At 47.7% G+C, this 16,157-nt stretch overlaps 1 protein-coding gene across 3 annotated transcripts; it reads left to right on the forward strand.

Moving 5' to 3' along the window:
• The first annotated feature begins 12,158 nt into the window (after positions 1-12,158).
• On the forward strand, positions 12,159-15,968 carry LOC138420062 (ecto-ADP-ribosyltransferase 5-like). Of its 3 annotated transcripts, none has more exons than XM_069553163.1 (5): positions 12,378-12,484; positions 12,689-12,879; positions 14,194-14,917; positions 15,507-15,539; positions 15,625-15,968. In XM_069553163.1, exons 2-5 carry the CDS (start codon positions 12,796-12,798, stop codon positions 15,714-15,716), a joined length of 933 nt encoding a protein of 310 aa, XP_069409264.1. In that variant the 5' UTR covers positions 12,378-12,484; positions 12,689-12,795; the 3' UTR covers positions 15,717-15,968. The 3 variants fall into 3 exon arrangements, with proteins under 3 accessions (XP_069409265.1, XP_069409264.1, XP_069409266.1); XM_069553165.1 differs by having other exon boundaries at positions 12,380-12,484; positions 15,628-15,968; XM_069553164.1 differs by having other exon boundaries at positions 12,159-12,879; positions 15,628-15,968.
• The last annotated feature ends 189 nt before the right edge of the window (positions 15,969-16,157 follow it).

A 16,157-nucleotide genomic window follows, 5' to 3' on the forward strand; every position in this document is an offset into this window, starting at 1 on the left:
TGCCAACTGAAAGTTAAGTCACTCAGTTGTGTCTAACTTTTTTTGACCCCATGGACTGTAGTCTGCCAGGCTCCTCCATCCATGGGATTTTCCAAGCAAGAATACTGGAAGTGGGTTCCCATTTCCTTCTCCAGGGGATCTTCCCCACCCAGGGATTGAACCCAGGTCTCCTACAGTGCAGGCAGACTCTTTACCATCTGAGCCACCAGGGAACTGGACCCTAAGATGATTCCAGTTAGGAACCCTCAGGTTGTGAGGGTAGAGGGGCTGGATAGGGGTGAGTCCAGAGGGTAGTACTTCCCCATGGAAGCTCCCTACACCCTGGTGGTGGGCATGCTGAGGGCCTGAAGTGGCTCCAAGAAGGTGCCCCTGGCTTGGGTCAAGAGTGGAACACACAGTTTCCAATTTGGTGCTTTCATTTCATTTTATTTTCAAGAAATGAGTGCTTATTGTGTATGAATGAATCACGGAGCCCAAGTCTCCCTTTACTTCCTCTTCCTCCATGTCCCTCTACTCAATCTTACCCCTGCCTGCTGCTCTTGTGCTAATGGTACCATTTAAGACCTTTTTAGATGCACTACCAGTAATATAATATTAAATATAGATGCACACAGTTTCTACATACTGCCTAATTTTGTTTTCTTTTTATCTTTTTTACTTTGTTAAAACATGCTTTATTAATTAATTCATCCATTCATTTGGCTACACCAGGTCTTAGTTGTGGCAGGCAGGATCTTTCTTTGGGGGTGTTTTTTTAATCGGCTTTTTTAAAAAACATTGTAATTTATTTCTTTTTCATTGAAATTAATTGATTTGTAATAATCTGTAGGTTTGGGTGTTTTACTGTCACTTTTTTCGAAAAGAAAGGAAAGATGCTTACTCATGCATGTTCTACTACATTTTCCCAGGAAAAAATGTACCATGGTCTTCCTTCCATGCCGTGCATGCATATCTGTTTTGTTTATTATAGGGGCAGCATGGAATTTCATAGTAGAGTTAATCCATAATTTACTTAACTCTTTCCTTATTGATGGACACAGGGTTTTCATCCTAATTTTTGATGTTACATATTTGATCCCAGTGAACATCCATGTGTATAAATCCTTTTCTACTTGTCTGAATAATTTTATAGGAAAGATATAAAAAGATGATATTTCAAGGAACTGAATACTGATCACACAAATTTTTTTAGATTTTGTTTATTTATTTTTGACTCTGCTGGATCTTCTTCACCTCTGTGTGGGCTTTTCTCCAGCTGCTGAGAGAAGGGGCTACTCTGTTCCAGTGCTCGGGCTTCCCACTGCGGCGGCTTCTCTTGTTGCAGGGCACCAGCTCTAGGGTGCGCAGCTGCAGTGCTTGCAGTTCCTGAGTCTACAGCACAGGCTCAACAGTTGTGGCACACAGACTTAGCTGCTCCATGGCATGTGGGATCTTCCTGGATCAGGGATCAAACCCATGTCTCCTGATTTAGCAGGCAGATTCTTTTCCACTGAGCCACCAGGAAAGCCCTGAATAATGTTCCTTTTGGTAGCCACTGCCAAGTTGCCATCCGCAAGGTCCCTCTTCACCTTTCCACCAACAATGCACAAAAGTGCCTGTTTCTCCATGTCCTTGCCAGCTCTTGCATTATTAATCTCTTTTAGCTTCCATTTCATTGATGGGCACAAATACTACCTAGTTTTTTTTTATTTAAAGCTCTGCTCATTAACAGGATCAATCATAACTTTATTATTAGTTTTGGCTGCACCACGCATATTGTGGGATCTTAGGCCCCTGAACTGGATCAAACCCAGGTCCTTGGCCATGAAAGGCCAGAGTCCTAACCTCTCTACTGCCACTCATGCCATAACTTTAATTGTAATATTATAAAGTTTTAACTTAATTTTCAGAAAGGTAATACGTTTACATTGTTCAAAATTTATAATCCACAAGGCAAGCAGTGAAATGCCCTTCTCTCACTGATTCTTCAACCCCACTTCCCAGAGGTAGCAGTGTTCCAATTTCCTGTCATCCTTGTAGAGATTTTCTAGGCACACACCAGCAGATTCTCAGGTATTTCTGTTTTTCTTCTTTTATAAAAACCATAATAACAGTTAGTTAGTGTTTTTTTATCTTTGAAAATCTGATGAAAGCTGAGACTTCTCCTCCAAAAATGGATCTATGTGCCTTCACATCAATTTTACACAAATTTCGGAGTTTAAGCATCCCTGCTCCCTCATCTCCTCTGGCTCTTCAGTTCAGTTCAGTTCAGTTCAGTCGCTCAGTTGTGTCTGACTCTTTGAGACCCCATGGACTGCAGCACACCAGGCTTCCCTGCCCATCACCAACTCCTGGAGCTCACTCAAACTCATGTCCATTGAATCAGTGATGCCATCCAACCATCTCATCCTCTGTCATCCCCTTCTCCTCCTGCCCTCAATCTTTCCCAGCATCAGGGTCTTTTCCAACGAGTCAGTTCTTTACATCAGGTGGCCAACTATTGGAGTTTCAGCTTCAGCATCAGTCCTTCCAATGAATACTCAAGATGATTTCCTTTAGGATGGACTGATTGGTTCTTCTTGCAGTCCAAGTTACTCTCAAGAGTCTTCTCCAACACCACAGTTCAAAAGCATCAATTCTTTGGTGCTCAGCTTTCCTTATGGTCCAGCTCTCATATCCATACATGACTACTGGAAAAACCATACCTCTGGCTCTTGGTGGGGTCTAAACTTTGAAAGTTCAGTGATTCTAGGCCACTGGGATGTTCTGTGGCTATAATTTTATGAGTCTCCCAATTGAAGATCCTGTCACTGCCAAATCACAGTTTAAATTGAGATGTGAGCATCTCTCGGCAATGGAGTTAACAGCAGCTTCTGGCAAATTCAACGTGTCCCAAACTGAACTCCTTATCTTCCCTCCCTCAAAACCTGGTTACTCAATCATTTAACAGAAAATTCTTAAAAAAAATAATAATTTAATTAATTAATCAATTTATGTTTGGTGGTGCTGGGTCTTCAGTGCTACACAGTCTTTCCTCTTGTTGTGGTGAGCAGGGGCTATTCTCTCACTGTGGTGCTCAGGCTTCTCACTGCCATGACTTTTCTTGTTGCAGAGCAAGGGCTCTAGGGCCTAGAGCTTCAGTAGTTGCTCCCTGTGCACCACACACGATCACATGTATGGTGGGATCCCACTGGATCGGGGTCGGGGATCTTCTCAGATCAGGGATCAAACCTGCATCTCCTGCATTGGCAGGTGGATTCTTTACCACTGAGCCAAACAGGGAAGCCCCTAAAAATTCTTGAGCATCCTGTAATGTGCAAGGAGCTGAGGATAAAACTATGAACACAAACAACAACAAAACTCGTATCTCTGCTGTTTAAGCTCTTAAGGTGGAGATGGAGTTAGACTGAGGAATCTGAAGTAGCATGTGATGCATGCTACAAGAACCCAAAGAGCCTGATGGAAACACATTTGCACCACGAGTGGGTTTAAGTGATGAGCTGCCCAGGAGAGGCACGGAGTAGGCAGAATTGAAAATGGCATCTCAGTGAGGTGTAAAGCATGACATAAACCTCCTTAATTCCAGGAGAGAATGCTAATGGGTAGAGTACATAGCAGCAAAAAACTACTTGAACTCTTGTGGTCTTTTGCAATCCACCAAAAAGCCTGAACTTCTAAAATAGATCCTCCTCTTGTGGAAAATCCTGTCCATGGGTTCACTGGGGGCTTTCATTTTTCATTCTCTTCTCTGTCTTACTTTGCCACTCCTTCATTTGTACTTCCTGAGATCAACTTACAGACTCGCTACACCCAAGTCCTGCCTCTAGTTCTGTCTGGGGGAACTCAAACCAACAGAGAAAGTCTCCTTTTTGGGTCAGAGACTACCACAACATAGTCCAGTGCCGGGAGCCACCACTGGAGATCCCACCCATGACAAGTTCATGTGGAAGAGAACTGTTAAGTAAGGCTTCAGGACTCAACGGGCTCCCTAGGCTTTCTTGAGCATCTACCCCAAAACCAGAATCTGTCTGTTTTACTATTTCATGACTTTCACCAACTCCTCTGATATTAATAGGAGGCTATCCCTGACCACCTTTCTCTAGAGAAAATCAATTTAGGGCTATAGCTAATAAGATTCTTGGACATGAGAGAAATATTTCAAATCAAACCCCCTCTGTTAACATTCTAGCTTGCTTGGCAGGTATATCCAGACTCTTGCAGCTATGCATATGATTATTTACAGCCTCCCAACTGTGAGAGGCACAAAAAGCCTAAAACATATAGCCTTTTAAAGAGTTAAAAGTTATTAGAGTAGTGCTGGTGTAGGATTTCATTATTGGGCCAATGCTTGTTGCTAAGTTCCCATATCTCTTATCCACTGTGCACCTGGGAGTACATTAGTTAACATAATTGGAATGTAAGAAAAACAAGTGTAGCCTTGAAATTAACCACATCAGACTTTTGAGCTAATTGGTTCTTTCTTTGTTGTAACTTACTGCACCTTTGCTCCGTGAGAAATGTAACTTGTTTAATACTTTCTGAGGCTGACATAGATTAGAAATATAAAGAAAAAACATTTCAAGGGAAAACAAGTTTTCTGGTTGAGCAGCCGTTATCAAATGAGGGTCATAAAATGTTCACAAGCCTCCAAGGCCAGAAGATAATGTACACAACATTGTCTATGGGAAAGGTTTGCAGAAAAAATCCTGGTCTTGATAAAGACAAAACAGATGTAACGTTTGGGCTGAGTCTGTATGACTTTGTATCTTTCGTTTCCCTCTATGTACAAGTAAAGGTATAAAAGACCCTTTTGAAAATAAAAACAATGGGCCTAGCTCACTGAAATAGCTTGGTCTCCCCATGTCAATCATTCTCTCTCTCCCTCTCCCTCTTTTTCAGGCTGATCCCTTGGAGCATAGAGGCTCCCTGCATTCACTTATCTGCCCTGGTTTCTAAGACCTGAACGGGAAGACGTTCTGAGTCTTCACTCCCTCAGGAGACCGAGAGGGCACCTGTGACCTCAGTGAACAGGGCAAACTTCTTGTCTCAGAGTTTTATTGGTCCTCTATGTAAACCAAGGAATATCAGCCTTTTTCTCTCCTCTATTTTCTTATCTTCAACATTCTTTCCTTATCTCTCTCTAAATCAATCGCCGATGCTGTTTTTCCTTCAGGTTCCCCTGGATCCTGCGGGGACTGGACCCCGGCAGCCCAGAACTGTTCTTCCAGCCTGGACCCCAGAGAGCAGACCTGGGCTTAGCCTACAACAAGGAGGTGCCCAGCTGAGGCAGACTGGCAGCCTGAAGCTGAGCTTCCCATCCAAGCTCACTTTAGCCCACTTAAAGTCAACCTGAAGACCCAGGAGCATGAGAATAAATGCTTACATCTCCCTGAGATTTTGTGGCCCACAGCAAAATGGTCATGTAGTGAAAACTCGAAGCCAACTGTATCTCTCACTGCCTCTGCATTGCCTTGTTTCTGTCTGCATCTCTGCCCTGCAGAAACACAGCAATAAAAGATTTCAGTGTAGGGAACAGTGAAGTCAGACTGAGGACATTGAATCATGTGGTCAGACTAAGGTATGGGCACTGAGAGTGCACCCACTGTTACTAGGTAGAACTGACTGGATGTTATGTCTGTACAGTTTGTGTGAAGTTGCTCAGTCGTGTCCAACTCTTTGCTACCCCGTGGACTGTAGCCCACCAGGCTCCTCTCTCCATGGGATTCTCCACGCAAGAATACTGGAGTGGATTTCTATTTCCTTCTCCAGGGGATCTTCCCAACCCAGGGATCGAACCCAGGTCTCCTGCATTGCAGGCAGATGCTTTATGTACAGTTTAGGCGATGAGATGGGGGAAATGAAGGCAAGCACTCTAGGAAACACTCAAGGAAAACAAGGTTCCCATACTCTAAGTTGAAAATACATAGGAAAGCAGAGTGGAATTGTAAGCTCACTTTGCTCATCCCAACACTTAGTAGGTGTTCAATAAAAAAATATTGAGTAAAGGATCAGGTTGGGGGGGGGGGACGTTTGGCACATGTGGACTCTCCAGGGGTGGATGTCTGATATGGAGCAGAATGGACAGCAAGAGATATTTGAGAGTCATAGGTGTACTGAAGTCAGCGACAGAAGAAGTTCCAGGGAAAGGGGCAGGAAGGGCTGAGAGTTAAAGAGAGCTGCTTGACACCAAGGCACAGGCAGAGTGAGACACTTCCTTGGGCTTCTAGAGACTCTTCACTTCTGGTCTTTGGGTACCGATAAATGCCCTGGGATCCTTGTGATGAATTTCTCTTTGGACTTCATCCAGCTCAGGGGCTTCCTCTGAACTTGCCATCAGAAAAGTCTCATGTAATCTACTATCCTGTTATTCATCCAGGCACCCTAGATGGTTACTTGGGTTTTCATTCATTCAGTCGTTTATCAAACAGTAAATTAGTTGCCAACTAATTGTGCACAGTATGGGTCCATCTCAATGGTCCTTCCCTTTCCCCATCACCACCAGGGCTCCAGTCAGCCCCTGCCTCCTCCCTGGTCTCCCTGCCGTCACAGTCACCCCTGCAACTCTACCCTCCCCTGGAGAGGGAGAACAATGAGTCTGAAGCACAGCTTGTCAGGTCCTCACCTGCTCCCCTGGAGCATGTAGAAAAATGATTCTAATGCACAGCAGGCCATGTTCCTCACCTGCTTCAGAACCCTCTGTGCCAAACCAGACTGGGAGAAATATCTCAATATACAGACATGAAAATTATGCAGGAAAGGATGAGAACACATCAAGAAAGAAAAAAGAAGGCAATAGAACAAAGCAAAACTTCCCTCCTACCCTCAGGACAGAGTCCAATCCTGGAGCTGGCATTTGAAGCCCTCTGTGGCCTGGCCCTCTGAGACCTCTTCAGCCTCATGCCCTGCCACACCTGCTTCACATAGGTGGCACAGCACAAAGTCCCAGATGAAGCACTGCTGCTTTCCTCCACGTGCTGGGGCTGCCCTTCTCCTGCTACCCACTCTTCCAGGACTAGCTCAGGGGCCACCTCCTCCAGGAAGCCCTCCGACTCCTCTGGCCTCCTGAATCACCCTGCACTTTCCTCTGTCACTGTGCTAATCATACTGTGCTGCCTTCTGAGTCTGTCTCCCCTCCTGGCCTGTGAGTTCCTTGAGGGAAAGACTGGATATGACCCACTCTGTGTCCCCAGGGCTCAGCCCAAGGCCAGGCACACATGAGATCTCTTGGCATGTTTGCTGAAAGTCTGAGAGGCTTTCTGGGTGTCACTAATAATGGAAACCCCTGCAGAGTAGGTGGATTGATGGCTTAGTGACCAGTTTGGGGGCAATGGTGTGGGGGCCAGAGTGGCAGGGAGGGCCTGGGAGTTCAGGAAGTGGAGGCACTGGCAACCCCTTTTCCTCTCCCAGCTGCTGCCCTTCTGTCCTTCCTTCATCCTTCTCAGGGCACCTCTCTTGTCGGTTTCCCCTCATCCAGGCCAGTGATGAACATTCCCTATTGGGGGTGTGGCTCCAAATCCCTCCCTAGAAATCCCCAAACTTCCCAATCGCCTCAAACCTCCCTAAATATCCCAAAGTTCTCCATCAAATATGCAATAGTCTTAATGTGTCTCCCTGAAATTCGTATGCTGGAACTCCAATGCCTGATGTGATGGTATCAGCAGGTGAGGCCTTTGGGAAACCATTAGTTCATGAGCCCTCATGACTGGGATTGCTGTTCTTATAAAAGAAATCCCACAGAGCTCCCTAGCAGCTTCCACTTGTGAGAACCCAAATGGGAAGGTGTTGGCTATGAGCCAGGGAAAGTGCCCTCATGTGACTAGATGTGACACAGATCTGAGACTTAAGCCTCCTGAACTGTTGGAAGTAAATGTCTGTTGCTGATAAGTTATCTAATGTGTGGTATTTTGCTATAGCACCCTGAACAGATTAAGATGAAAAGCTCCCTGAAACTTTTCCAGCGATTTCTATGACTCTACCATTAACACCCCAAACCATGAGACCAGTGGATCTGGTCCTGTGTTGTGCCCCTGCAGGCCTAGCTGTCCAGACAGTAAGTATCTTCTGTTCCAGCAACTGTCAGTGTTCAGGACCCTCTAGGGAGAGAGGCATCAGCATATGTAGGTGAGATGCTGTTTTTCACAATAATGGAGAACAGCAGAGTGACTTCTGATTTCTACTCTTGGAGTGCTTTGGGAGGCCAGTCTCACTGGAAGAGACTGTGTTTGCTGTGTTTGCTGTGTTTGCCTGACTAGCAATTTGAATTTTTTAGAATGCAACTATTTTTCTTCTTTTTTTTTTCTCGGCCATGCTCTATTGTATATGGCATTTAGTTCCCCAGAGGGATTAAAGCTGGGCGTTGGCTGACTTTATTTTTCTGGGCTCCCAAATCACTGCAGATGGTGATTGCAATTAAAAGACGTTTACTCCTTGGAAGAAAAGTTATGACCAACCTAGAGAGCATATTCAAAAGCAGAGACATTACTTTGTCAACAAAGGTCCATCTAGTCAAGGCTATGGTTTTTCCAGTGGTTATGTATGGATGTGAGAGTTGGATCATAAAGAAAGCTGAGCCCCGAAGAATTGATGCTTTTGAACTGTGGTGTTGGAGAAGACTCTTGAGAGTCCCTGCAAGGAGATCCAATCAGTCCATCCTAAAGGAGATCAGTCCTGGGTGTTCATTGGTAGGACTGATATTGAAGCTGAAACTCCAATACTTTGGCCACCTGATGCGAAGAGCTGACTCATTGGAAAAGACTCTGACACTGGGAAAGATTGAGGGCAGGAGGAGAAGGGGACGACAGAGGATGAGATGGTTGGATGGCATCACCGACTCAATGGACATGGGTTTGGGTGGACTCTGGGAGTTAGTGATGGACAGGGAGGCCTGCCGCACTGTGGTTCATGGAGTCGCAAAGAGTTGGACATAATTGTGTGACTGAACTGAACTGTACTGAACTTGGCATTAAAAGCACAAAACCCTAACCACTAGGCCACCAGAGAACTCTCTGGGATACCCCTGATTTCATCTCCCAGCCACTGCCCTTCTGTCCTTCCTTCATCCTGCTCAGGACACTCCTCTTTTCAGTTTCCCCTCATCCAGGCCTGTGATGAACATTTCATACTGGGGATGTGGCTCCAAATACTACCCCAGAAATCCCCAAATTTCCCAATGGCCTGAAACCTTCCTTAGTATCCCAAACCTCTCCGTATAATGTGAAGTAGTCTCCCCAACATTCATATGCGGGAACTCTAATGCCTGGTATCATGGTATTAGAAGGCGGGGCCTCTGGGAGATTATTAGTTCATAAACCCTCATGATTGGGATTGCTATTCTTATAAAAGAGACCCCACAGGGCTCCCCAGCAGCTTCCAAAACCTGTGAGGACCCAGTGGGGAGTTGCTGGCTATGAACCAGGAAAAGGCCCTCATGTGACCAGGCTAGCACTTAGGTCTCAAACTTTCAGCCTCCAGAACTGTTAAAAAGAAGTGCTTGTTGTTGATAATTTACCCAGTCTGTGGTATTTTGTTATAGTGTCCTGATAAGGCAGATAAAAGGTTTCCTGAAACTTTTCCTAATGATTGCTATGACTCTACCATTAACACCCCAAACTTTCCATTTCAGAAACTGTTTCCCATGCCCAGTGCCCAGGAGGAGGTTTGTGTGTCCCTTACCTCGACTTTCTCTGGGGCAGGAAAGCTCGTCTCTAATGACAACCACCAGGAGAGGAGGGTGGGTTTCTCTTTTATACCATCAAATCCCACACCCCTTGTGCCTCTCCCACACAGCTGCTCAAAAATGTGACACTTCCCCATCTATATAGTAACCTCAGATACGCAGATGACACCACTCTTATGGCAGAAAGTGAAGAGGAACTAAAGAGCCTCTTGATGAAAGTGAAAGAGGAGAGTGAAAAAGCTGCCTTAAAACTCAACATTCAAAAAACTAAGATCATGGCATCCTATCCCATCACTTCATGGCAAATAGGTGGGGAAACAATGGAAACAGTGACAGACTTTATTTTCTTGGGCTCCAGAATCACTGCAGATAGTAACTGCAGCTATGAAATTTAAAAACTCTTGCTTCTTAGAGGAAAAGCTATGACCAACCTAGACAGCATATTAAAAAGCAGAGACATTACTTTACTGACAAAGGTCCATGTAGTCAAAGCTATGGTTTTTCCAGTAGTCATGTATGGATGTGAGAGATGGACCATAAGGAAAGCTGAGTGCTGAAGAATTTATGCTTTTGAACTGTGGTATTGGAGAAGACTCTTGAGAGTCCCTTGAACTGCAAAGAGATCAAACCAGTCAATCCTAAAGGTAATCAATCCTGAATATTCATTGGAAGGACTGATGCTGAAGCTAAAGTTCCAATACTTTGGCTACCTGATTCAAACAACTAACTCATTGGAAAAGACCCTGATGCTGGGAAAGATTGAAGGTAGGAGGAGAAGGGGACGACAGAGGATGAGATTGCATCACCGACTTGATGGACATGAGTTTGAGAAAGTTCTGGGAGTTGGTAATGGACAGAGAGCTGGCATGCTGCAGTCCATGCAGTCACAAAGAGTTAGACACGACTGAGTGACTGAATTGAACTCCCCATCTATTTCTGGATGTCTCCTCTAGGCTCAGAACACTAACCTCTTCCCAGGGTACTTGGGCCAGAGCTCTTCTCATGAAAAAGGGAATCCCTGAATCCAGAGAGAAATCAAGGATCCAGGCTGGAACAACTGCTTCCCCACTGGGTTTGGTCCTGCATTCAAAATCCCTGGCCTCAGGGAGTATCTCCTTATTGATCCGTTCAAGTGAGCATGGAGACTCACCTGAGGAGCAAGAAGAGATTCCCAGAGTAGAGAGTCTAGGTCCCAACTCCAGCATTAATTAGCCATGTGATCTTGGAGGACTGTCTGCTTCACTACAGACCACTGCTCAATTACTAGATTTGACTCCATCTCTTGAAGCCTTTCTTGAAGCTAAGTCTTGCAATGGGAGAAGCAATTCCCAAAACCAGAGGATAGAGAGAGGACAAAATACTGATACCAGCAGATCTTGTCACAGGGAGTGTCCCTTCATGCCTAGTTGTCCCAGACGGTATAGTATCTTCAGTTCCAGCAACTGTCAGTGCTCAGGACCCTCTAGGGGGAGAGGCATCAGGATATGTAGGTGAGATGCTGTTTTTCACAATAATGTAAAACAGCAGAGTGACTCCTGATTGCTAATCTTGGAGAGCTTAGGGAGCCCGTCTCATTGGAAGGGGCTGAAAGCACTTGTCTTGATTTGCTGTGTTTGCTGACAAGCAGTCTGGTTTTTGGACTTTCTCTCTTCTTTTTCGTTTATGTTCTGGTTTGTGGGATCTCAGTTCCCTAACCAGGGATTGAACCAGGGCCACCACCGTGAATGCCTAAATCATAACCCCTAGGCCAACAGCGAACTCCTTGGGATGCCCTTCTTTTCACCTCCCTCCCTCAACCTTGGACACAGTTTGTCTTCCTTTTTGGTCTTCAGAAAGGATTTCTGGAGGAAGCAGTATTCTAGGCGAAGGAAATTCTTTATTTGGCTGGCAACCTGAGTAGATGAGGGAACAAAGATTGGACTGAATTAATCAGCCAGACCAGGTGTAGGCCCTGGGATAAATCTAACCTTTTACACTTATCAGACACAGTAGGTAGCAGGCACATCTCTTTAATCCTGGTTTCTGGACTCCTAGGTCCTCTGGGCACTCTGGGGGAGGAACCCTGCCACCCCCAGAGGTTCATGCTGCCAGAAAGCTCTTTCCAGAGCTGCTGACTGATTCCTCACTGGTCCCTTTGCCCATTACCTCCCAGGGGACATCGAAAACACAAAGTTGGGTATTTATAGGCAAGCCAGGGAAATGAGGGGAAAGGTTAGTGTTTATAAACATGGGGTCACCTGAGTCTGAGAGGTCAGGGGACAGAGGGTCTGTGGAGGGGCGGGACTGGCCCCTGAGGATGTCATCTGGGCAAGGCTTACCGAAGGGAAGGGGTGTAAAAAGAAAGGAGAGGGGTGGAGAGCGCTCAGATGCTGGAGTACACATCACCCAACAGTTGGCCATATGCAAATTGTATGCAAATCAACGAGTGCACAAGTGGTGACCTCTCAGCGGGCGGAACCCTTTTGGTCCCCTCCACCTACTGGTCTGGAGGCCCGGCCATAGCGGTGAGGACCCTCCAGAAGAAGAGACCACGTCTCAAAATTCCCCGTCTCTGGCTCTGGTCTTGCTAGAAGACAAAGAAGGTCCTCGAGAAAGACCGCGCAGACACTGGGAAGGGGAGTTACAGCCCTCAGTCCCTCTCCCCCAACCCTGGTGTCTTGTGGAAGAGAGGTGTCGGGTTACCGCCACCGGTACTATACATAGCCGCGGACTTTGTTGATCTGCGGGACTCCGGGGACAGAGGACATCGTAGCGCCCGCATAGACTTCAGCCCCGACTGCCCAGAAACTTAAGTGCTTTTTCCCCGCTCTGGGTCTTCGCCACCTCCAGGTGGGTCCTTGGCTCCCATCTCCTCTTTCCAAGCGGAGCCAAATTACCCATCCGCCTATATCACCTCCGGGGCAAAAGTTGCTGAGCACTCCGGCAGGGCGGCCGGGAGGACGGGAGCAAAGACTGAGGTGCTGGGGTGAAGGCGGCGGATGCTAAAACCCAAACCCCGCCCACTCACTTAGACCCGCCCTTGGCCCCGCGCAGGCCCTGCCGGGCCAAATCTCTGTCCCCCAGCCCATCGAAGCCAAGCCTGGACCATCGCTGGTCCCACCCTCAGCTGGATCTCACTCTCCAAGTGTCTCTGAGGAATAATGTTGGCAGCTCTGCTGATCGCCCTCAGCTGCCTCAGCCTCCACACCCTCGGCAGCGGTGTCCGCCCGTCGGTCCCCTGGCAGGTAACAGGGGGGAACTATCTGCTGCCACGTAAGGAACGCTTTGGGGGGACCGAGGGCCTGACTCCTCAAAGATCCCTCCCAGAGATGCTTCTCTAGGATGTCATCCTCTGAACCTGCTTCCTCTCAGGATCACTGCAGGGAGCCCCAAGTTCCCATTCCATCACCCAGAACCCCACCTCCACCCACTGGTTCTCCTGTGACCCTCCTGCCTTCATACCCTCCTCCCTCGGGACAGCCTCCAGCTTTCTCCTCTCACTTCAGATCTCCCGGGCCCAGCCTGCACACGCTCCTTAGGGTTACCTGTGTACCACCCTCCTGCAGCCCCTCCCAGACCAGGGCTTGACCTCCTCTCCACTCCCACCAAAGGGTGGAGGATGCAAGCTTCTAGAGCAGGAGAGGACTGAGTCTCAGAGCTGACAGGGCCCTGGTGTGGTGTCTACATGCCTGTGTGGGAGAGGGAAAGAGTCAGGCTGGGCATGGGGTCAGGTCATTGGAGATTGAGTGCATATTTGTATGTTATCTGCACAGTGAGTCTCAGAGCCAGAAAGGTGCTTGGAGGTCATCCAGCCTCACGTCCCACCACGTGCAGGAACCTCTCTAATGATAGATGACTCCTCTTAGTTAGTACACAGTGAGGATCTATAAGCAGTCCTGACAATAACCCTATGAGGTTGGAGGTATCCTCAGTGTATAGGGGGAGAACCTGAGCCCAGAAAAGTTGAGACTTGACCAAGATCCCACAAGCAGTAAGTGGTGAATTCAGGAATTAACCATATTTGACCGACTCCAGCAGATTGCAGTCTGTGGGGTTGCTGAGGGTCAGACACGACTGAGTGACTTCACTTTCACTTTTCACTTTCATGCATTGGAGAAGGAAATGGCAACCCACTTCAGTGTTCTTGCCTGGAGAATCCCAGGGATGAGAGAGCCTGGTGGGCTGCCGTCTATGGGGTCGCACAGAGTCGGACACAACTGAAGCGACTTAGCAGCAGCAGCAGCAGTGCCTGTTATTTAAATTTTGGAGCTTTTGCCAAATTTCACACTATTTTGGGCATAGAAATGAGATTTGGGGACATTTGGGGGGTGGGAGTATTTTTTGGTCCCACAGTGCAGCCAATCTTAGTTCCCTGACCAAGGACTGAACCTTTGCCTCTTGCATAGAGAGCTCAGAGTTTTAAGCACTAGACTGCCAGGGAAGTCCCAGACTGAGAGTCTGTGCTTCTAAACTGATCTTCCACCAGGACCTCTTTCCAGTACCCTGAACTTTTATGTTTTCCTGTGTGGCTCCTCTCTTCCCTTTCTCCATTACTGCAGAATATTTCCATCCAGAACCTGAGCCTGGCTCCAGATACATTCGATGATGCCTATGTGGGCTGCTCGGAGGAGATGGAGGAGAAAGCAGTGCTTCTGTTAGAGAAGGAGATGGCCAACCATCCCCTGCTGCGAGAGTCCTGGAAGACAGCCCAGAAGGCCTGGGAGCAAAAACGTCCAGGGCTCATTCTGCCTCCTGGCTTCAGAAGCCAGCACGGAATCGCCATCATGGTCTACACCAACTCATCCAACACTTTGTACCGGGAGCTGAACCAGGCTGTGCGGACTGGCGGTGGCTCCTGGGAGTCCTACATGAACCACTTCCCTTTCAAGGCCCTGCATTTCTACCTGACCCGGGCCCTGCAGCTGCTGCGGGGAGGTGGGGGCTGCAGCAGGAAACCTGGGCAGGTGGTGTTCCGTGGCGTGGGCACCATTCACTTTGAACCCAAGAGTGTGGGGGACTCTATCCGCTTGGGCCAGTTTACCTCCAGTTCCCTGGATGAGACAGTGGCCCGTGGATTTGGTAATGCCACTTTCTTCTCTCTAAGGACTTGCTTTGGGGCCCCCATCCAGGCCCTGTCTGTCTTTCCTAAAGAGCATGAGGTGCTGATCCCCCCGCATGAAGTCTTCGTGGTGACGGGTTTCTGTAAGGATGGAAACAGAAGCCTGGTGACTCTCTCCAGCAGTGATCAGATGTGCAGCCACTTTAACTGCGCCTATCTGGGTGGTGAGCCATGCATGAGGGAAGCAGGACTGCCAGGAGGTCCCCAGTTGATTTCAGTCCCCAGGGCCTTCAAGAGACCCACGTCATTCATGAGGACGTTGAGGGCCAGAAGCTAGTTGGAGATATTTTTCTCTGTGACTCAGGTTCTGCCAGCTCAGAGATAGTCAGATAAGTGTTTTCTGCACATGTGATATTTTCAGATGATTCTCTAAATGTTCTCAAAGTTTTCCTTCTGGTACACAGTCTAATAGACCAAAAGAACCTGGTTAAGGAGGGCAATAAGCAGAGGAAAGTGGCAGGAGCACTTCTTCAGATCTCAGGAGGCCATGGGCGTAGTGGGTTGATGGGACCCACATGTGCTATTCCCCAGAGCTGAGGCAGGACAAAGTGACTGAGCCAGGGTGGGGCAGGGATGGAAAGGCAAACGGGGAAGATTTCTTGCAGAAGGAGGAGGAAGGGAAGTCAGACATGTATTTGGGAAAAGGGAAAGGTGAATTGTGATGAGGAGTGGACTTGCCAGGGCCTGATGGGAAGGAAGTTTACAGTGTGAGGGTCTGTCTACCTGGAGGCCTCACTGTGGTGTCTTTTGCAGAGAAGAAGAGGCCGAGCTGTGAGTCTGTGCCAAGTGAGTCACCCTCAGGTCCCTCCCTTGGCTGTTTGACTCCCCACTGGCCCTGCTGACCATTCACTGTCTTTTCTTCTCTCTCCAGCAGGCGGGCAGGCAGACTCACTCTCCAAGGGGCCTTTTCTCTGCTCTCCTGGAAGACCCTGCTCTTGGCCTCTTGGGGGTTCCAGCTCTTAGGAGCTGGGCTCTGAACGTTCAATGCCTGCCACTTAGGAGTCCTGGGAACATGTGACCTCCAGATGAAGAAGGGAGGCTTCGAAGAGCCTAGAGAAGCAACAAGATGGTTTCAGACCCAGACCTAGCAGCCATGTCTTCAACCAGGATGTCGGGGGATCTGAGGCCATGGTACTGTGGGACTCCTCAGAACAAGCAAGGGTAGTGCTGTGATGGCCACTCCATTAAACAGTGCTGCAGTGTGATGACATCAAATTTCATGACTGCTTTGTTTCACGAGACTGGACTATCTGCCCTGCTTTGGTTTTATGGGACTCAGGGACTAAAATGAATGACTTCTTGATCACTTTTAGACATGGTCCAGGTGCAGACCCTTGTCACATACCATAGCCTGCAAACCCAGATGCTTTAATAGACAGAGAGTTTCCTCACAACAACCTGGAA

The sequence above is a fragment of the Ovis canadensis genome, chromosome 15, assembly GCF_042477335.2.
Source record: "Ovis canadensis isolate MfBH-ARS-UI-01 breed Bighorn chromosome 15, ARS-UI_OviCan_v2, whole genome shotgun sequence".
Lineage (NCBI taxonomy): Eukaryota > Metazoa > Chordata > Mammalia > Artiodactyla > Bovidae > Ovis > Ovis canadensis.

Coding starts and splice junctions, on each gene's coding strand:
- LOC138420062 (XM_069553163.1), top strand. CDS start 12,796: ATGTTGGCAGCTCTGCTGATCGCCCTCAGCTGCCTCAGCCTCCACACC. Junction 12,880..14,193: donor GCCCGTCGGTCCCCTGGCAG/GTAACAGGGGGG, acceptor CCATTACTGCAG/AATATTTCCATCCAGAACCT. Junction 15,540..15,624: donor GAGCTGTGAGTCTGTGCCAA/GTGAGTCACCCT, acceptor TTCTCTCTCCAG/CAGGCGGGCAGGCAGACTCA.